At 33.6% G+C, this 22,651-nt stretch overlaps 1 protein-coding gene across 8 annotated transcripts in view; it reads left to right on the forward strand.

The window, feature by feature from the left end:
* The window catches only part of EHBP1 (EH domain binding protein 1), a 403,255-nt gene that overhangs the window by 264,585 nt on the left and 116,019 nt on the right, over positions 1 to 22,651 (forward strand). For all 8 annotated transcript variants that reach the window (XM_012731519.1, XM_012731523.1, XM_004691438.2 and 5 more), the window contains one exon: positions 6,838 to 7,027. In XM_012731519.1, coding sequence (XP_012586973.1) covers positions 6,838 to 7,027 — 190 coding nt within the window. The remainder of the gene's footprint in view (positions 1 to 6,837; positions 7,028 to 22,651) is intronic.

The following is a 22,651-nucleotide window of genomic DNA, read 5'->3' on the forward strand; positions in this document are numbered from 1 at the left end:
TTTGAAAGAGAACTGACTTTATAAATAACAAGTTCTGAGTATTTTAATATGTGTATAAATAAAATATGGAATAATAGCACAAATACTGAGTGGGGAATTGAAAAGTACTGTTGTAAGTTTCTTAAACACAGTATTACTTGACGATTTCCTATCTTTTTTCACTGATGACATATTTCTTTTTATAAACAATCATAAGGACTCTCCAAAAAACTGACTAGAACTAAAATGTAAATTTAGCAAGTTCACGGGATATCGTCATTTTACAAATTTAATGGTATTTTGCTATAGTAACAATGAACACTCACAAGTAGAATTCTTTTCAAATACTGTATACAAAAATATTCCCCCAAAAGAATACCTCTTGGTTGAATTTGAACAAAGATATGCAACAGTCTGCACATTGAAAATAACAAAAACACTACACGACATACACTTAAGTAACATCTTGGAACATACAGCACCCAATGCAACGATAGTGAAGGCAAAGATAAGTAGATAGGGCTACATCAAGTTATGAGTTTCTGTACAGCAAAAGAAACATTGCAAAAGACAAACAGACATCCCACTGATTGTGAAAAAATTTTCTCACACAAAACTAGCAATAAAGGATTGATCACAAAGATATCGAAAGAACTGATAAAACTCAACAGAAATAAACAACCTCAACAAATAATGGGCAGGAGAGCTAAAAAGACACTTCTCCAAAGAGGAAATGCAGATGGCCCTCAAGCATACGAAAAAATGTTCAACATCACTTATAATAAGGGAGAAGCAAATTAAATCCACAAGAGATACTACCTCACACCAGTGAGAATGGCATATCTTAAAACAACTAACAGCAACAAGTGTTGGTGAGGATGTGGAGAAAAAGGAACTTTTCTGCACTGCAAGTGGGAAAACAGACTAGTACAACCACTGTGGAAAACTGGAGGTTTCCTCAAACTGCTACAAATGGAGCTGCCATGTGACCCAGCAATCCCACACCTAGGTATCTACCCAAAAGACAAAAACACTGATTCAAAAAGATACCTGCACCCCCACGATTATTGCTGCTTTATTTACAATAGGAAAGACATCGAACAACTCAAATGCCCAAAAGTGGATGACTGGATTAAAAAGATGTGGTACATATACACAATGGAATATTACTCAACAACCAAAATATATATATATATAAACACATGTGTTTTGCAGCAACATGGATGGAGTTGAAAGGGATCATGCTTAGTAAAATAAGCCAGAAAGAAAAAGAAAAATACCAATGGTTTCACTCATAGCAGGAGCATGGGAAAAAATAATAATGAACAACTATATACCAGAGACATTTTACAGAGATGGAATGGGGAATAAGATCAAAAACAGTGGGGGGAGAGAAATGCAATGGACTGTGGTCATGGCACACAGGTGACTTGGTGATGGGAAGCCCATGGGGATTATAACCGAGATGGGAAAATACACAAAGTGATGTAAAAATAAACTATTATTAAAAAAATAACTAAAACAATCTCAATGATAATCACGTTGACTTATAGTGAAGCTATAGAGATCTTTGAACCTTGAGAATATATGAATTTTAGTATATTAACATTTCAGACTTTGGGAAAATAGTTGTTTTCTATTTTAGAATTTAGAATTCTATTTTAGAATTTAATATGAGATTTTTTTCAGAATATAGAATACACTTATGAGATTCTTAATGATAAAGATACATTCTGAGAAATTATTAGGCGATTTCTTCGTTGTACAATTACCATAGAGAGTAATTACATAAACCTAGATGGTATAGCTTACTAGGAGCACTGTCATATAGTAGTGCATGACTGACAGAAATGTCAGGTCAGCAACACATAGCTATATGGCTGAGAAGAGGATAATAAAAACCTCCTTTGATGCATGAAAGTTGGGGCAATTATCTTGTGTGAAGAGAGAAATGACATATTTCTCCTGTGCTTCAGTGCTCTTGTTTTGAGCACTTAGGCACTGTACTTTACAAGGGGCATGATGATTCAAAGGGTTAACAAAGTAGACCAAGAGTCATTAAGGTATCCAGAAACCACATCAAATGAAACAGTGATTGAGGCATAGGGACTGTTTGATTTACAAAAGAGATGATTTAAGAGAACTATAGTGATCAGGTTCAAATATTTGAAAGACTTGTTTGAAAAAGCAGGATTGTTGACTTGTTTTCTTTCTCTCTGGAACTACTTATCTCACCCTTTTCCCATTTGACAAGGCATGGCTAACAACTCGTGTGCTGCATGCTTCCATGGGCGTGACTAGGCTTTGATAAATCTAAAAAACTTCTGACCTCCTATAAGTACTTAAAATTACATCATAATAATCATCTGATTCTAAACCCAGGTTGAAATTTCAGTACTAATTAATCACTATATAGCGGTTGAAAAGTTGCCTCAGCTCTTGCTAACTATTATGTTTGTTTTCTTTGAAATTACTAATGTGTGATCAAAATAAAATTTCTCATGGGTGGTGTGGGTGCTGAGTAATAGCCACACACCTAAGTATTTGAATGCAAATGCAAACTTTAAGTACAAGCATTCAGTCATTCCAAAATGCATAGTATTACACAACATACTCATACACACCCTGCTCTCTCCTATTAAGAAATTAAAGAAACAGCTAATGTTTGCTTAAACTTTTAAAATGCCTTAATAAAAACTAAAATCAGAATCAATGGGTGTTTCCTTTTGACCATTCTTTATTCCACATGAAAGTCACAGTCTTTACAAGTTTCCCATGAATAAAGAACACTAAATTGCTCAATCATCTGAGGTTACCAGAGGGAACCTATAAACACTCCCAGCATATTTTATAGTAATATACACAAAAATTTTTTAAAAATGCTATTTAACTAATGTGAAGGTCCAGGAGGAACTTTAATTATTTATATTTTTCATCTCTTCAAAAATGTTTAGGTCCAAAATCAATAGCAGAAATCTTCCGCAAAATGTTCTCACTTCAATAAACTTATGACCTTTTCATCAAGGGAAAAGCTGCTATGACTCATCTTCCATTAACAAACTTATCCTGTATCCTCCAACATAAAACTATCCCAGATGAGAAGTGCTGAGTCCCTTGATGTGTAAAACAACCTTCAGTACCTCATTATATCCATCAGCACCAACAGAATGTATACGCCCTTTATGGCCTTTACATTTAGCAATCACATGAATTCTCAGTTTTCTATGTTTTGGGGGTTAACTCAACCTTTCCAGTTTATGTAGAAAAATGGAAACTGATAAGCAATAATTTTTCCAAATATTTATGAAGTTATTTTTTTGTGGCTCAACATGAAATTACTTCAAGTACGGTTGTGTATCAATTTCTCAAAAGTTGTCATTGAATTTTTGTCTTTATTTTTCCAAAGAAACATAAGTTTTCAAAGTGAGAGGAAGGCCATAGATTTCACCTTACCCGTTGCTTTGTACTTTGTTATTTTTTCACTGTATTTGTTAATCCTGTAATCAACATTTGTTTTTCTTTCTATAGTTCTTTGTCCTGAATGAATCATTTTCTGAATAGTGAATAATGTGGCTTAAAATTATTCTGTTCAATTTTTCCAGTTAGTATGACTGATAAATTTTTAATTCATGATGATATAACTATTATGTACAAAGATAAACATAATATTTATTCACAGTGATATAGAAAGCTCTAAAATAAATTGTTTAAATCACAGGTTATCAACAGAATGTGAAAGTTAGGCTAATTCCTAAGTAATTTTTCCTTACTAAAGTATTTAGTAAGTAAATACTTTTTACTTCCTTACAAGTATTTTTAAAAGCTTTCAATCAAGCATCCACAGTAGATGGTGGAGAACAGTCAAGTAAAAAGAGGGGAGGAAGCATACTGGGTGATTTGGTGGTGGGTGCACCATGGTGGCTAATACTGAGGGGGGGGGTAATGCAAATATTACCTCAATTAAAAATAAATACCTTCGGGCTCTTCCTGGCAGCACAATGGGTTAAAGCAACCACACGAGTTCAATCCCCAGCCAGGGAGTTGACCCACATGGCGTGGCAGACGTTTTCTGACCCTCCCACTGCTCCCCTCAGCAGTGTGCTTTGTCAGTCTGCCTGTTCTGCTCCCCACTTTGTCTGTGGTAAATCTGCCCCTGCACCTCTGGCCTGTGCCCCAGTTCTGTAAGCATAAATAAATCTCCATTAATAAATAAATAAATAACTTCATTTGAACTGCAAGACTATCAATAATAGTAGGAAAAAAATTGTCTTAAGGATTAAATGAGTTAAGACATTTAAAAGGTTTTAGCACAAGACAAGTATCTTATAAATTTTAGCAACATTATACTAAGCTGTCGATTCCAGGCTAGATGTGATTTCTTTTCTACCCCTCTTCTGAGAGCACATGCAAAACACCTTTTTATTTTAGTATTTCTTATTTAATATCTCCAAGTTCATCTGCAGGTGGTAAACATGGAATGTGAAGCAAGTAATTCAAGTATAGGTCACTAGGCATAGCTATTTTGATCTCAAAAGCTTTTTCAAATACATTTCTATTTCTTTTTTTTTTTTCTCTTGAATGCACAGTCATATTAAGATGAACAAGAAGTAGGTTTTGGTGTAGATACCATTTCTACTACATTAAAAAAAAAAAACTATCTTTAGCAGAGTTGAGAGAGAGAGTCTGAAGCTGTACCCCCCAGATAATAAGGAAAGACTTACATGACACTAATTGACTCCATGTGTACAGAGTAAGAGTAACACCCCACATTAGGATGAATTTCCCATTTCATGGTCTAAGCATACTTGAGAGAGTATGTAAAACTTTAACTGTTTATAGTTCTAAATGAACCTGATACTTGGTAGCATAGACCAATACAGGCTTTGTGGAATTTCCTTGGTATAATCACTATGTGTGGGTGATCTGTTCCTTAGGCTTATAGACTCAGAATTTCTGTTATTATTTTGTACATAGACTATTATACTCCAATATATAACCTGATACTGAAAACCAAAACAATAGTTTATAATGTGTAAGGAGGAGGTTAATCATATGTACTAATACTTGTGTTAGAAAAAAATTCTATCCACTCATAGTGAGAGATAACAAGGAAGGTTTTTTTGACTGAGCCTAGAATCTATGTAGAGGGGATGATAGCCTTTTCTACCACTCACTTGTATTTTGACATTATATTGGCAGGATGGTCTGGAAACCCCCAAGCCAAGAAAATAACATACAAAGTCGCTCCTAAAGTACTTGGCAAATACAAACATAAAACACTATAAAGAGAGGCACTCCCAGGTCAAGCTATACAGGATTTCCTCAGGTTAATCCTTGAACTCACATTCTAGGATTACAAAATACACAAGGAAACACTTTAATAAGAGAGTTTGGAGACAAAGAAACACCAAGAGTATACATGCAAGAACTTCAAATAATAGATTCATCAGATCAACTATAAAATAAATACATTTAAATGATGACTCAAACCTCTGCACCTGAGGTATTATATATACACAGCCATATAAAGTACTGATTGTTGAAATTAAAAACTAATGGAGAATTGAACATTAGACACAGAAGAAGAGAGAAAAAGTAAAGTGGATTATAGATAAGAGGAAACTATCCAGAATATAACATAAAAGGAGTAAAATTTGTGAAAAGATGAAGAAGAAAGCTCAACATATTTCTTTTTTTGTTCTTTACACTGATTTTTTAAAATTACTTTTATTTAGTTATATTTTACACCATCTTTAATCTTTAAACAATATTTACTTTTAGCTCAACATATTTCCAATAAAGTTTTTTTTTTTTTAAAGATTTATTTATTTGTGCTTACAGAGCTGGGGTACAGGCCAGAGGCTCAGGGGCGGTGAGAGGCTTCACCAGAGACAGAGTGGGGAACAGAACAGGCAGAGCTACGAAGTACACTACTGAGGGGAGCAGCGGGTGGGTCAGGAGAGATCTGCCACACCATGTGGTCACCTCCTGGGGCAGGCGGGAATCCAGCTCATGCAGAAGCGGCTTTAGATTCTCAGTGTGGTGCTTTAACCCACTATGCCACCAGGGAGGGCCCCCGCCAATAAAGTTTTTTAAGTAAGAGAATAAACAAAAAATTTTACCAAAGAAATGACTATTTTTCTGAACTAGTGAAACATATGTATCTTCAGACTCAGAAAATATAAGACATATAAACATGGTAAATTAAAAAGAAATTCACAGCTAGACACACCATAGTAAAATTGCTCAAAACCAGAAATAAAGAAGATTTTAACAACAATCAAGGATAAAAGATGACTTACAAAAGAGCATTTTAATGACATTAGTCTGTTAACTTCAAAGTGCTGAGATAATTGACGACTAGAATTCACGACATAACTAACATCATTTAAGTACAATGCGGAAATAGATATATTTTCAGTGTCTCCTTGAAATAGTTTCTAAAAGATGTATTATAAAGAGAATGGGAATTAACGACAAGGAGGAGGTAAAATGCAAGAAGATAAATGTTTAGTGGGGAGGGCATAAAAATAAAACATTTCTACGTTTCCTTTTGTATGGGAAAAATGGAGAATTTACTATTATAAAAAATTCTCTAGGAAGCTATGTATAAGAGCTGAACGTAACCTTGCATCAAAATGTTTAAAATGCTTTTTCAAAGCATTTTAAAGTAAAAGTTTTTGTTATTAATGATTAACAATGTAAGAGTGATTATTCCAAATTGTAGGTTATCACTGATTTGGGTTTTTCTGCATTGTTTTCATCATTTTGTAGTTTTATAAATGAATATTTTTTATTACTGTAGTGAGCATTAAACTATTTTAAGAGACATTCAGCAGTACTTTTTCTTTCATTTAGATCAAATCCATTTTATGAACCTAAGCCAACTCCTCCTCCAAGTAATTTGGTAAATCCAATTCAGGAACTAGAAATTGAGAAAAGAGTGAAAAGAAAAGCCCCAGCCCCACCAGCCATCTTACCAAAGACAGGAAGAGTAAATGAAAATACAGCTGTTTCTTCTGGAAGAGATCTCTCTACTTCTCCTAAGGTAGGATTTTATTTTAGTAAAATGTATTAACGTTTGATCTTTCCCCCACATGAAATTTAATTCAAGTTACGAATAATTATTGTTAGATGTGTGATGATTTAAAAGTGAATTATCCAAGTGAATCCATTATCCTGCAACATAGTGTATGTGTTTGGGAAGCTGTGAATTTATAGTTATATTTATAACTTTAGACTGTATAGTTCAGGTTAAGATCTGTTTTAAAAAGCTATTTTTTGAAATCAGAAAAAGACATTCTAATTGTAGAGTTGGTGCTTTAGAGAAAGAGTACTTTAAGCATCTACGTGTAAGAGACAATTTAAACAAATACAGAAGTGGAAATATCTTTTGCAGAAATGTACTGGAAAGATTAAAGTTTACTTCAGAGAAATGCTATGCTGAAGAATTTTAATATTGGCGCTCTGATATATGTCAAGTTACAACTTTTGTCACAGTGTTACTCGTTTTAGAAATCTTTATGCACAATGAGTATAGGGAGAGGCAAAACATGGTGAGAAAGTCTAAAGCTTTTAGTTTTATTGCGTATAGATGATCTCTTCCATTTTTGAGGTAAATATCTTTGCCCATCTACTCATGGGGTATTTTGTTAGTGTTATTTCATTCTTACAGGTAATTATGCAAAAGAAAGATGAACTTTAATTCTTCTTTAGGCTAAAGTAAAGGTTGCAGATCCCCCAGTCAATCGAGAGAAGATTAGAACTGGTGTTTTTATTACTTGAGTGGTATCTATATCATATTCCACCACAGGTGCTTGTGCTAATGTTTTCTTAAGGGCATTGAGTTCAATAATTTCTTTTTGAATTATCAGTTCATTTTATGGCTTCTTTAAATGCCACAGTTCTGAAATAGTTTTTTGTTTGTTGGTTGGTTTGTCTGTACTTCATTGCTTTAAGAGAGTGAATTCATTAAGGTCCTGACCCTGCCATTCCAGGGGTGAGTTTTCGGGTGTTTTTGTTTTTTAATTACCTGGTTTCCAGAGGTTTTTTAAATCATTTAACTTTAGGGGAAGAGAGTAGGACTAAATTATGTATTGCATTTGGTTAGGTGAGTGAGACACAACATGAAATTAACAGGTGATAGAAATATATAACAAAGGAGATGACCATAAGAACAAAAATAAAGATGTTGGGGTCTTCCTGATGGTTCAAGGGGTTAAGTGTTAGCACTATGAAGCTATTGGCAGCCATTGAAATAAGAGTTTGATTCCCATCCAGAGAGGTGACCCACATGGCCTGGCAGACCTCTCCTGCCTCATCAGCTGCTCCCCTCAGCAGTGTATTTCGGTTGATCTGCCTGTTCCCTACTCTGTCTCTGGTGAATCCTCTCACCATCCCGTACCTCTGGCCAGTACCCCAGTTCTTAAATGTATAATTAAATAAATTAATTTATAAAGACAATAACTATTACCAAATCACAGTCAAGAAGCCATTTATGTCTTTGATTCATTCTAACTATCAAGAACACCTAAAACTATCCTTTGTCTCCCTGAATGAATCTCTCCTCCCTCATTGCCCTGTGCCTGCCCCATCTTTGTCTATAGTCCATATAATATGAAACTAATTAAGGAACCTGAATCACTTGATAGGTTAATGGAAAGAAATTTAACAGCCTTCTCAGTGCCTGGCAAATTAACTCCACAGAACAACCTTTAAATGAATACTATTATCTCCTTTTCACATGAGAAACTAAACCTTAGTAGTTTAGTCCTAGTTTAAAACTAGTACTAATAGTATCTTGATTAAAATTCAGGTCTGAGTCTAAAATCCCACCAGTTCTAAGTTAGCACTCTAAGTATGTTTTTCATAGAAACATTGTTAGACATGATGATTAAGTTTTCCTGTGTAATATCTTATTTTTTACATTACTTTAAAAGCAGTCATATATTTACATAACCTACTGATCTGAAAGTTACTTTTGATAATTATTTAAAACACCTGAAAAATTTAAAGATTGCTGATAAGTTATTAAATGGTTAAAAAAAAAAAAGCCCATGATGCAGTAGGATACCTTCTATATGTATAAAATTTTATTTTAAAAGCTTTTTTCATACATATGTACATATGCACATAGTATACATATTCTTATACATCAGGCAAAGAATCACAAGTGACTTAATATTGATTATTTTTGAGATGAGGCTTGATTGCATCATATTGAGGAAAGCATGTGTTTTCCTTTTCTCATTACTCTTTTATATTTTTCGAATTTTTATTCTTATACATGCTTATTTCTATTTTTGTTTTACCAAGTAATGAGACCATAGATCTTTTTTGTGGCTAGCTTCGCAGTGTTGCCCTTTAACCTGTTGTGCCACCAGGGTGGATCCAAATCTTTTTTGTTGTTGTGTTTTGGTTTGAAATATAAGATGACATTTCCTAAAAAAAAAGAAATCATCCCCCAAAATAGGGGAACTCATTCACTGATTAGACCAGTAGTATTAAACTATTTGGTGGGGTACCTTTGGTACCCCAATGTTCTAAGGTGAAGTGTAGAGCCTTCAAGGCAAGTTGATGGACCCCTTTTCCACTTCCACAACACAATCTACATTTATGCATTTTTGTGTTGTAGCTCATGTAAGATTTTATATGGAAACCATTGCCAAACTCTCTCCGGAAGTAAAAGAAAGAAATTAGAACTGATAAACTACACAATTATATATGAAATAAGGAAGATTATAGTTAATGGCCTACTAGCTATAATAAAATATGACAAATGACATCTGAGAAACACTGTAATCTGGGGCTTATTCACCAGAAGGAAAAGATACCACTATCATTCAGTAGTTCCCAAAGATTCTGCATAGTGAAAGCTTACTAGTAAAACTGTTAGTCATTTGACAACCTTGTGTTAGTGTGAAAGAATCTACAATATTCTGTTTAGAAAGAGTGAAATATTTCCATTATAAAATTATTAGTTTTGGTGCTTAATAACATATACTTCTTAACCAATTATTTTCCTTATTTGTAAGTTGAAAAGGAGACAGTAGTTCAAATAAAGTTTAAGAGGCAAAGTTAGTTGTTAGTTGAATAATAAAAGGATATTATGCCACAATTCTTTTATATAAGAAGATTCTAAACTGCACTATATGGCAGATGACTAATTTTCCCACCTATTATCTGAAACTACTTAGTTTTAAGAACATTCATGAAAAAGAGCCAACTAAAAGTAATAATAACAACCAGATACTTATTTGGCAAGTATAATTCATGTTAACACCCTAGGCAGCTTCATAAAACCAGTGCATCAGACCTGTGACTTCTGCATGTGTAGAATGAGAAAACCACAACTTTGGAAAGCAACCTTGTGGGAGAGCTGCAGTAACTCTATCTGAAAGGGGCAGGAAGACCTATACTTCCAAAATACCTATAATAATGTAAACCAGTATTATCACATTAATTAATTGATTTAATTCTTTTTTTTAAAGTTTACTACTTTAACATACTTATAAAATATTTCAGATGTATACCAAACTCCCTAGGATAACAACAAACACCTTGATTTTTCAAACATTAATATATTGTCATGTTGTCAGGTTTCCATTTTTTTTTAAATTAAATATATTTGTCTTCTCAAATTGTTGATTTGGGGCAGTATTTGATATGTACCCACAGGTGTAGTCCCCATAGTTCTCCTACCACCATAGCACCTGTAATGCATCACTGTAGCCCTTGTGCTCTTGCCTCCCCTAGTTTGACCCCTTTTTCTCATCCTCCCCTGCCGTATACCTTAGCTCCATGGTCAGCTTAAACAATTTGGCTTTTTCCTGTATTACACATATAAATGGAATATAGCTTCTCTATATTCCACCTATAAGTGAAACCATCAGTATTTATCTTTTTCCTTCTGACTTTATTTAGCAGAATCGCATCTAGCTCCATCCATGTTGATATAAATGGCATGAGTTTATCTTTTTTGATCACTGAATTGTATTGCATTGTGTATATATACCACATCATCTTGATCCATTCATCTATTCTGGGGAATTTAGGTTGTTTCCATACCTTAGCTATTGTAAACAGTGCTACAGCAAACATAGGAGTGCAGGTTTCCTTGTGAGGTACTGTTTTTTTGTCTTTGGGTAGGTTCCTCTCAGTGAAACCATGGATCACATAGTAGATCCATTTTTTGGTGTTTTTCTGTACAGAAGCTTTTCAGTTTGATGTAGTCCCAGCTGTTTATCTTCTCGTTTGTTTTCCTTGCTTCTGGAGATGAGTCCTCAAAGTTGTTTCTGGGGTTTATGTCATGGAGTGTTTTACCTATATTTTCTTCTATATATTTTATGATTTCAGATTTTGCTCAAGTCTTTTATCCATTTTAATTTGATTTTTGTGTAAGGTGTGAGATGATAGTCTAGTTTCATTCTTTTGCATGTGGCAGTTCAGTTTTTCCACAACCATTTATTGAAGTTTTCCTTGTTCTCATGCATATTCTTTGCACCTTTGTCATGGATTAGTTGATGGTATATATGGGTTTTACTTCTAAGGCAATTACTTTAGAAATTTTTTTAAAAATACAATAGCTTAGAACAAAGCCATGTATTTGAAATTTAAAATATATAGTACTTTCAAGAAGCATATTGTTCAAAAAAGAAATTATAATAGAAAATTAACTTAACTATTAGAAATTTTTGGTTTTTACTACTGAGTGTGTTGAAGACTTATTTGCAATCAACTTGAACTCCTGTAATAATTTTTATGAAGATTTTGTGTTTACTTAAACTCTAAGTCCCAGCTTGAAAGACTTGAAGAACAGCGTGACATGTTTGAACTTGGAGAAAAATTTCAAAAACAATCACAGTACTATTGAGTTAATGGAACTGCTGGATATCCTAAAATGGCTTAGTATTTCTTTTCCTGTTTGTATCTATTGTATAAAAGCAAGAAGTTAGGACATATTTTCAGTGGTAACAGAATTCCTTAACTACGTTATATACAGAAGGCCAAACTATTATGGGACATGTGAAATCTTTAATACCTAGATTAAGAGTTGTAATCTAATTTTTTAATTTTTATACTATATTGGCTCCCTTATATACTATACTGTATATTATTCCCTAAATTAATTAGCAGTATATAAGCTTTTTCTTTGTATACCTGCATGTAAAAAAATCATTTCTTTTGATTTTAGGTTTGTATCCCAGGAACTGGTTTATCTTTTTTTTTTTTTTTTTTTTATGCATACAAGAACTGGGGTACAGGCCAGAGGTGCAAGGGGTGAGAAGATTCACCAGAAACAGAGTGGAGAGCAGAACAGGCAGATCTACTGAAATACACTGCTGAGGAGAGCAGTGGGCTCTTCAGGAGAGGTCTGCCATGCCATATGGGTCAGCTCCCTGGCCAGGAACGGAACTTGTACTGCAGTGATGGTGGATAACTTCATAGTGCTGTGTTTTAACCCGTTGCTCATCTTTAAGAAAAAATTCTAGGTTCTCCCTGGTGGCACAAGGGGTTAAGTCTCAGCACTATCAAACTATTACCAGCCACTGCAGCATGAGTTCCATCCCTGGCCAGGGAGCTGACACACATGGCCCAACAGACCTCTCCTGTCTTGCCTGCTGCTCCCCTCAGCAATGTCTTTCAGTCAATATGGCTGTTCTGCTCCCCATTCTGTTTCTGGTTAATCCTTTCTCACATCTCCTCCCCCACACCTCTGGCCTACAGCCCCCAGTTCTTGTATGCATAAATAAATAAAAATAAATCTTTTTTAAAAAGAAAAAATTCTAATATCATGCAGAAAAAGTCAAATATTGATAATATTGTGAGTAGATCAAATAATATCTTTTGGAATGCAGATTTAGAAAAGATTTGTAGTTTTACTTTGTAAACCTTTATAAAAGTTTATAGTATTACTTTGCAATAAAATATATCTTCTAGTACTAACAGATTGGGACCATTCCTATAGCCAAAAGTACCTTGTGAAGTTCAAAATATAGTTGTTCATGTGCACATGATTTGGTATAATAATTTGGATATTTTTCCCCCCATAATTTAGATCATTGAACACTATTTACCTACCATTTTCACCACCAGCAGCTACTATTGCATAGCAATGGAAACTGTTTTACGTCTTCAACTCTTAATTGCTTTTGGAAAACTTAGATATTAACATAGTTGGATTCTTAAATTTCTATGCATTTAAAATTTTAAGCATGCCTATTTCATTCTAGTCTTAGAACCTTTAAATTTGTTTCTCACTCCACCTGGAAAACTATTTCCTAAGTTTTCACATGACTCATTGCCTTAATTCATTCCTTTTCTTAATGAGGCCTTCCCCCTTTTCCCAATCACTGTCTGCCTGTGTAGTTTATCATCTAGCTCTCCCCTTTCTCTCTCTTTCTCACACACAAACACACACACACACACACACACACACAATTTGTGAGGTACATGAAATTAAGGACTTTTGTCTTCTTTACTTTTATATCCTTAAAACCTAGAATGATGCTTCACTTACAGTAGGTGCTCAGTAAAATGTTTGTTGAATGGATTGATGGGAGTGAAAGAGGAGGAAATGAATAAGCATGTAAGAAGGAAGAAAAGCCATCCTGGTCCTGTATTTAATAGACAAAAAGAGTACAAGAAGTTTGTGGTAAGCAATGAATTGGTTTTAGCTTCCCCTTCCATTCTTCTCCCGGTTTTAGCTTTCCCTTCCATTCTTCTCCCCATGTTTCATCTAAAATGTTGACCCACATGGTGAAATTCCTTTTTAAGGAATTAGGGAAATAATAATTTTTTGAAGTAGGCAATTAAAATTAAAATATAGAGAAATAACAATGGAATCTCTAAGAAAATGATCCTTAAACATCCTTCAGGGATGTCTAAGCTCAGGATGATCAGGAGGTGCTGGCCTATTGAGCTTCCCAGGTGAAAACTCATTGACTAACTTCACAGAGAAGATGAACTAAGTAACTGAGCATTCAGCCTGACTTCAGATAACATTAGACTAAGGGCATCACAGATTGAGCTGTGGGACTGGGACTGGGACTACGACTACAACATCATCAGGTAAGGGATATCAAGTGCTGTAAGGAGAAAATGAATCTGTCTCATATAGCCTTAAGGCACATGACATATTATATTAGGGAAATAGGCAACACAGACATTTTGTGATTTTTATTTATTTATTTTTTAAGTATCTCCTCTGTGCCTGTCCCTTTTTGAGAATAAAGGACCTTTCCATCCAGAGTCACTGTGTGATCTCTCGCTCTGTCATAATATGAAAGCTTATACTCTTGCTAGAATTTCTGGGTGTGGATTTGGAGGCTGGGTCTGAATCAAAGGACAGTAGCTAATACCAGTCTCGGTGAAAGAATGCCTGCTACTTTTTACCTTTCAACATTAATGGAATTCTTTGTAAATACTATCTGGAAGAGTCTTGAAGGTGATAGCAGTTCCCAGCTGCTAGGATCATGAACATTCTTTAAGAAAATCATGGAAGGGAAAGTTTGAGTCTTTTCAACATAGAACATTCTACCTTGGTTTATTTGAGCCTATTTCTGTGTGAACTGAACATTGTTTCAAAGAAACATGACTACTAACCAGTTGACAAAATTTCCCTTTGTATGCTTATAATTCCTTATATTAATACAGTGCTTTATAGTCTCCAAAATATTTAAATATGACTTATTTCTCTGTGCAGAATCATTATGTCAATTTCTACTGGAAAGTGTGTCATATTTTCTGGCAAAACCTATTAGTATTTTTACTCAATCTAACTAATTATTTGCCAAAAGGTCTTTTACTTATAAAAATGTAATTTGGGAAGCCACTTTAAAATTTTAGATGTTGCTAGTATATCTAAAGGTTCTACAGTGCTTTAACTATAGTACTCAAAAGCTGGGAGAACAGAGAAATTATTGTCTTATAAGCCACTTCTAATATAAGAAATATAAAAATGGAGACTAAAACCACATAATTTTTATTGTTTGATGAAACTATAAATTCATTGAACAAAACTAAAACCCAGGCATTTTTTTAAATGGGAGTACCTTCTTTAAAATGAGGCCCTCCCTGGTGGCGCAGCGGGTTAAAAGCACAGTCCTATGAAACTAAAGCCACTTCAGCATGAGTTTGATCCCCACCCCGGAGGTGATCCACATGGCGTGGCAGACCTCTCCTGGCCCGCCCTTTGCTCCACTCAGCAGTATACTTCACTGATATGCCTGTTCTGCTCCCCACTCTGTCTCTGGTGAATCCTCTCGCCGCACTGCGACTCTGGCCTGTACCCTAGTTCTGTACGCATAAATAAATAAATCTTTAAAAAAAAAATGAAGAAATTTTATCTTCATTTTACATCATTTGCTAGAATTTCGTCTGCTGAATTTGTGAAGTTGAAGTAAACTGGGTATTAATGAACTTGATAGATGATATCAGCTTGTTTATATTTATACTCATATATTATTCTTTCAAAATAAAGAAAGCTGTGTATTAAAATATCTTGCAAAATTTAGCTTCTTTACTAGATTGTTTTATGTTATAAAACAATGAAATGTTCTTAATAGCTGTTTGAGTTTATACGGTATGTAGTTTAGCAATTTAAAATGTTCATTAAGGCATGTATTATATCCTTATCACTTATTTTATTACTGCAAGTTTATATCTTTTAACCCTCTTCACCCAATTTTCCCATCCCTCAGACCCTGCTCCATTTTTTTTTTGTATTTATAAGTTGATGTTTTTATGTTTTATATTCAACATATAGAGAAAGGCCAGAAGAGTCTGAGTCTCTTTGAAGGGACAGGAAATTCTCTATAGCTTAAATATCTATTTGTCTGTGTGACTTTGAGAGAGTGCCTCCATGAATGACAAGATTTCATCTGTTTCATGATTGAATAATATTCCACTGTATATATGTATCACATTTTTTTATCCATTCATCTTTGGTTGGACATTCAGGTTGCTTCATATCTTGGCTATGGGAAATAATACTGCAGTAATGTGGAGGTGCATTTTTGTTTTCTTTGGGTGAATACCCAGAAATGGTTAATTAATTTATTTTTTTTAATTCTTGTGTCCAGTTTTGCCTTATACTGAAAATATCACTTAAAGCTAAGAACACAAAGTATTATAGATAAGATTTCTTTTTTCTTATTAAGCCATAAGATTAATAGTAACCTCTTTCTGATTGATTGAAACTAATTGAGCTTGATTCTTCCTGACTTGGCAGGCATTTTTTTAAAAACTTGGACATAAATATATGTAAGTGTTCCCACATTTTAGTCATGGTGAGTTATGGGCATATTAAAAATAATTATCTTCACCTCATAAATCTTTCTTTAGTCAAGTTTATTTTAGTGATTGCTTTAATCTTCCTATTAATGTCTACTAGTTTTGGTCAGATATATAGGAATAGTAGTAAATTATAGATTTGAGCTATATTTAGAATAAAGTAAAAGGCCAGTGGCATAATATATTATAGCTGTAGTTCATAATTAATGTCTTTTAAAAAGAGTTTTAAGGCACAACCAGACTCATCTGCTGCTTGTTGGAATTGAGAATTTATTTTCTAAGGTGAATATAGTAATTTTGTTTCATTGGTAAATTTTGAGAATTAAAAGAATTAGAGATACCATTTGAAGGTGAAACAACTACAACAGAAAGGCTACATTTGCCAAACACTAATGGTGATAATAGGGTTAGAGTATATCCCCTGAATTACTAATTCATGCTTAATGAAGCTATACACAGTTAGTAGTGTGAGCATTCAACATTTGGTTATTTAGGGAAAAAGACACAGCAGTATACTATCAAAATCGTCATTATAACTGTTTAGGATGTTTAGCTAATATAGTAATGATCCATATAACATTTCAAGATTGAAAATCTTCATGATATTTATCAAGTACTTCTGAGACAGTGTGAGCGGTTACTTACATGTTCCATAACAGCCTTTTTCTCAGCCATGAATTCAACAGTGTGCTTTGCCATCCTTTCTCCATTTGTTGAATTCAGGATGACCTTTGCATGAATAAAGTCAAATAGGATTAAGGAAGGAATTTTCAACAATGGAAAAGAGCAACAGATGTAGCTGTCTTTGAACGTGGGAGGATTGTTGATGTACTTTGCTTAAAGGGAGTATCTATGGTGGGAGGGAAAAGGGATGGGAGAGGAAAAAATAAGTTTACAAAATGTCAAAAATAGAAAGACTAAAAATAGTACAAAATACCTCCATAGATCTTTTTGTAATTGTGATGAAATTACTTTGCAGATTTAAAATTATGTTCTTTAACTATTTTGTATTTTTAAAATGCAATTATATATATATAATAGTAATATATAAGATAATATATATGTTGTGTTCCATTTATACATATATGTGTGTCCATATATTGCTGTAAAATACACTTCCAGTATGGTTAGAAAGATCAATTACTACTGAATGATATTGTGAAGGCTACTTATTTCTTATTTGTTCCACTTTAGAATATAACCATGTAAAGCAATGTTGTACATATATTATCTTATAGGTGATAAAAAGTAACAAAAGATAAGACACTATACATAGTAATTTCTGACTGCTACATGGGAAACATTTTTAAATATTTATTGCACATAAATCTTTTTATTTCATCTCACTTCACTTTGTTTCATGTAATAATGGAGGGGCTTTCTTTTTTAATACATGTATTTCAAATACAAATGAAGAATAAAGTAATAATTATACAAATATTTAAGACCCAACTTTAATCAAGTTTTTGCTCAGTGGTTTACCTATGTAAACTAATTTCTGAAATATTTTAAAGAAAATTTGCTACTTTATAAGAATATTAGTTTGTTGAATAGGGTTTCTTTTAAGTTTAATTAAAAACAAAAATAACTCCTTGTGTCTATTAATTACTAAATGTACATCCTGGAAGAAATGACTGTTTTAGCATCAGTGTTCGCTTGTTCCTGATAGTGTTAGATAATATCAGTTTCTTAAGTGAACTACTGTAGTTTGTAGTAATGAGTAATCTTTGAGCTGTATCAAGAAACCAAAATGAATAAAGAAGCTTTTAACAAAGAGAGAATTTTACGTTCCAACCACTAATAACTAAGAGTTCTTTTAGAGAGCTTAATGGAGAAGTTTATGAGGAAAAATAAACACTGAAATGATTATATCTGTTTGGTTTGTAAAACTACATGCTAAGTCTTAAAGGAATTTTGTGTATGAAGTGAAATTTAAGAATTCTTAATTCTTAGAATACATTTTCTGTCCGCATGGACCTATTTAATAATTAATTCCAGCAACGCCATTAGTCTAAATATATGTGAAGGGATAAGTGTGATAGTACTAAAGATATCAATAAGTGATTAAAAATTTGGGATAAGGAAGAGAAATCTAAACATATTGAGTCAAAAGATCCCCAAAGGAGAAAAACTCATTCATAATTTCTAATACAAGATTTTAAAATAGGTTCACACCCCGATTCTTTGATTTAACAGTAATCTTTAAAAGTTCAACTGCTGCCAAAGGTAAAAAATGACCACACACCTTTTTTAATTATTTATTTATTTTTGCTACATGACACCAAGCAGTATAAAGGCTTATATGGAGAAATAACACAGGTACAATAATCAAATAATCAGGAAAAAAGTTACAAATAATCAGATGGAATTATAATATGTGGACTTTGGGGAAAAGGATGACAAAGAAAGTTTTTGTAGCAGAAATGGTATTTGGACCTATATCTTACAGGTTTGGTAGAATTGAGTATAGAAATGGGAGAGTGGCATCTTGTGCAAGTAAAATATTATGGCCACTCCTTCAAATGAATCAGAGAAGGATCTTTCTTTTTCAAATATTTAGTTTTCTTTACTGTAGGAATGCCTTCTCTTCCATTCCTTTTATGACCGTACATATAAACCTTCTACCTAGAATTTCCTGTGGATATACTACTGTGCTCCTGTGGTAGTACACTATGGTGATAGCACCTGAGGTAGAGGGGATCCTAAACTCCTAAAATATGAAAAATAATGTAAATCAACGTTATTTTTTACTTCAATTAAAAAAAAATCTAACTCAGGTGTCTCCTGTGTGAAGATCCCTTATTGGCCACCAAGCAGATAACCATTGCTACATCCTTTGTGCATATCATTCTTTCCCCTACCTCTTTATATTACTGTTTCATATTCATTTATGTCTCTCTCTCTTCTACAAGACTAAGCTCCTAACTTCAAACAGTTGATTCCTGGAGTCCTACTATATATCAAACAGTATGGACTCTACTGAACAAGAGAAAAACCCTATTCTTAGTAGGTTTATATTCAGAGAGAAAGATTACACATAAGCAAACAGATAATTACAGAATATAATTTTATATTTGGTGAAAAAATAAAGCAAGGTATGAGGTTAAAGAATCATAGGAAGATTTTGTTGTTGTTGTTGTTTTGTTTTTAACTTATTCTTACTGAATTACCATTGTTCTACATTCTTCCAGGTTTTCTCCACTTGGATGTAGATAGTGTAATACTCCTATGACTGGAGCACCGGTAGTCCTTCACCCAAGTCCATTGCAGTCTCCCCCACTGCTTCCCCATTCTCATTTTTCCTCCCCGTCTTCCCCCTCTGAAAGGAAAAGATCTATGTTTAGGTTGCAAAATTTCATTTTACAGTTTGTGTTTGTCAGCTCCTTTATTTGGTTTTTCTATATTCCATCTATAAATGTAGGAAGAAGGATGGTATTTAAAACAAGTACTTATGAAAGTTATTTCTGAGAAGTGATGTTTAAGTAAATTGCTATATTTTATCAAGGAATGAATCATATAAAGATATGGGGAAGGACATTCCCTGGCAAAAAGAGGGGAAAGAGATTTCCTGGCAAAAGAAACAGCAAATGTGATATTCTTGGGGTATAAATTTATTTACATTGTGGATCATAGAAAGCCTTTCTTTATCAGTGACATATTCATACTGAGCTTGTAAAGGTAAGTATGGGTTAGTCAGTTGGATAGTCAAGCAGGAAGAAGCAATTTATTTTGAAAGAACAACCATAATTGCCACACTAGAGAAGTTTGACATTTTATAGAAACTGATTGTCAGATGTGTTTAGATCATGATAAATGAAGGTGATAAATAATACAGGATGAAGTTGAGAACTGGAGAAAGGAAGTACATCACTTCGGGCCTTTGAGTCATGTTATTCTATTGGGCACTAGAATCTGCTAAAAAAAATTTTTTTTAAGACTTATTTATTTATGCACACAGAGCTGGGGTACAGGCCAGAGGTGGAGGGGCAGTGAGAGGATTCACCAGAGACAGAGTAGGGAGCAGAACAGGCCAACTCATGAAGTACACTGCTGAGGGAAGCAGTCCTCAGAGGTCTGCCGCACCATGTGGATCACCTCCGGGGCTGGGAATTGAACTCATGCTGAAGTGGCTTTAGCTTCTTAGTGCAGTGCTTTCACCTGCTGCACCATGGGGGAGAGCCCCTAGTAACGAGTTTTAAGGAAAGAACTGAGCAAACATATGCTTGAAGAGATCTTTCACTTGTGAAAATGATTGGAAGAGGTGAGAGTAGACGTAAAGAAGAAATGGAAACAGAAATAGTAATCTTGGCAAAAGATAATGGTAATAAAACAAAGAGTATTTAGAAGAGAGGTGGGATACAGAATGTAAAGTAAGTAGATATATTCACAAGATCTTGCTTTCGATTTGGTATTTAAGAAATCTATATCTAATCCAAGATGTTGAAAGTTTCCTCCCCTCCTGTATTTTATATATTCTACCTGTCATCTATTTGGGATTAATATTTTTTATCTGGGCAAATGATTTGGCTTGAAGATTTTTGTTTTTGTTGGTCTTCATTACTTGTGTATGGTTACCTACTGATCCCAGTACCATTTTATGAAGAGACCATACTTTCTCCTCTGATTGCTTTTTCATTTGTGTTAAAAATTGATTGAACTATATTTTGATCATTTTTTGAACTCTGTTCTATTGTTCTGTCTCCCTTTTATGCAATACCACACTGTCATGATTACTTACTGCTTTATCCTGTCTTAAAGTAAAAAAGTGTAAGACTGCCACTTGTTCTATTTTTACATTGTTTTGACTGCAATAGATCTTTTACCTTTTCATACATGTAAACTTTAGGATACGTTTGTCAATTTTGGATTAAGATTGCATTGAATCGATAGTTCAGTTTAGAGAATCAATATTTTACCAATATTGACTTTCGATCCAAAAACAGCATCTCTCCCCATTTATTTCATTCTTTAATTTCACCCAGCAGTATTTTATAATTTTCAGTGTACATGTTTTCCTTATTTCTAGTTCAATTTGTGACCAAGTGTTTCTTATTTTCAAAACTGTTGCCAAAAGATTTTGATTTTTTAAAAAAAATTACTCTAAGTTTATTATAGATTTATATGCAATTGTAAGAAATAATGGAAAGGGACCCCATATACATTTATTCAGTAACTCCCAATCGTTTAATCCACCCCAGTGGTGCACTATTATAACTGGGATATAATGCTGATACATAGCCAAAATAGATGCATTTCCATTACCACAGGATACTTGGAATTTCCCTTTTATAGTCACAACCATTAATGTTCTTTTCTCCATTTCAAGTGTGTGCTAGCAATCAAATCATATAGTATGCATCATTTTGGAACTGACTTCACTGCATAATTCTCTTGAGATATATCTGGATGTTTCCTTATCAATAGTTAACTTCTTTTTATTGCTGAGTAGTTTTCCATGGAATGGATATTTTCTTTAGCTTCTCACCTTGTTAAGAACATCTGATTGTTTCCAATGAATAAAACTACTATGAACATTCGTGTATATTTGTTTGTGTGTGAAGAAGTTTTCATTGCTCTGGCATAAATGCCAAGGAATGCAATCACTGAGCTATATAGTAGTTGCATGTCTAGTGTTTAAGAAATTGTCAAATGCTTTTTTTTTTTTTTAAGTTTCTATAACCACCAGTATGGTTGATCTACTTTCTCTACTTACTTACCTAGCTGTAAGTGTTGGCATTATTTTTTTTATTTTTAGCTATTCTAATAGGAATGTGATATTTCATTGGGCTTTAGTTTATATTTCTCTGAAAGCTAATGGTGTTAAGCATTTCTCATGCGTCAAATAAACTCCAGTACAATAATTAATAGATTTGATAAGAGGCCAATTCCTTGTCTCATTCCTGTCCAAATGGAAAATATTGGTCTTTCACCATTAAGGATTATATTAGGTTTTCTATGATAGCCTTTTTCAGAGTGAGGACATTTCTTTCTATTCTTAATCTGCTAAGATTTTTTTGTGACTAGATATTGAATTCCTCTCCATGTATACATATGATATTTTACTATTTTTCTTTTTTAGTGTTTATTGTCATGAATTACACTGATATCATTTCCAATTGTTTGAAGAATTTTCAGCTTATCAAGTTATATATATATATTAAACATATATAGCTTTTGATATGTCATTGTACCTTAATAGAGTGCTTTTAAATTGATTTTTTTTAAAGATTTATTTATTTGTGCACACAGAGCTGGGATACAGGCCAGAGTTCAGGGGCGGCAAGAGGCTTCACCAGAGACAGAGTGGGGAACAGAACAGGCAGATCTATGAAGTATACTGCTGAGGGGAGCAGCGGGCAGGTCAGGAGAGGTCTGCCAC

Source organism: Condylura cristata, unplaced genomic scaffold, assembly GCF_000260355.1.
Source record: "Condylura cristata isolate star-nosed mole 26May11 unplaced genomic scaffold, ConCri1.0 scaffold00031, whole genome shotgun sequence".
Taxonomy (NCBI): Eukaryota; Metazoa; Chordata; class Mammalia; order Eulipotyphla; family Talpidae; genus Condylura; species Condylura cristata.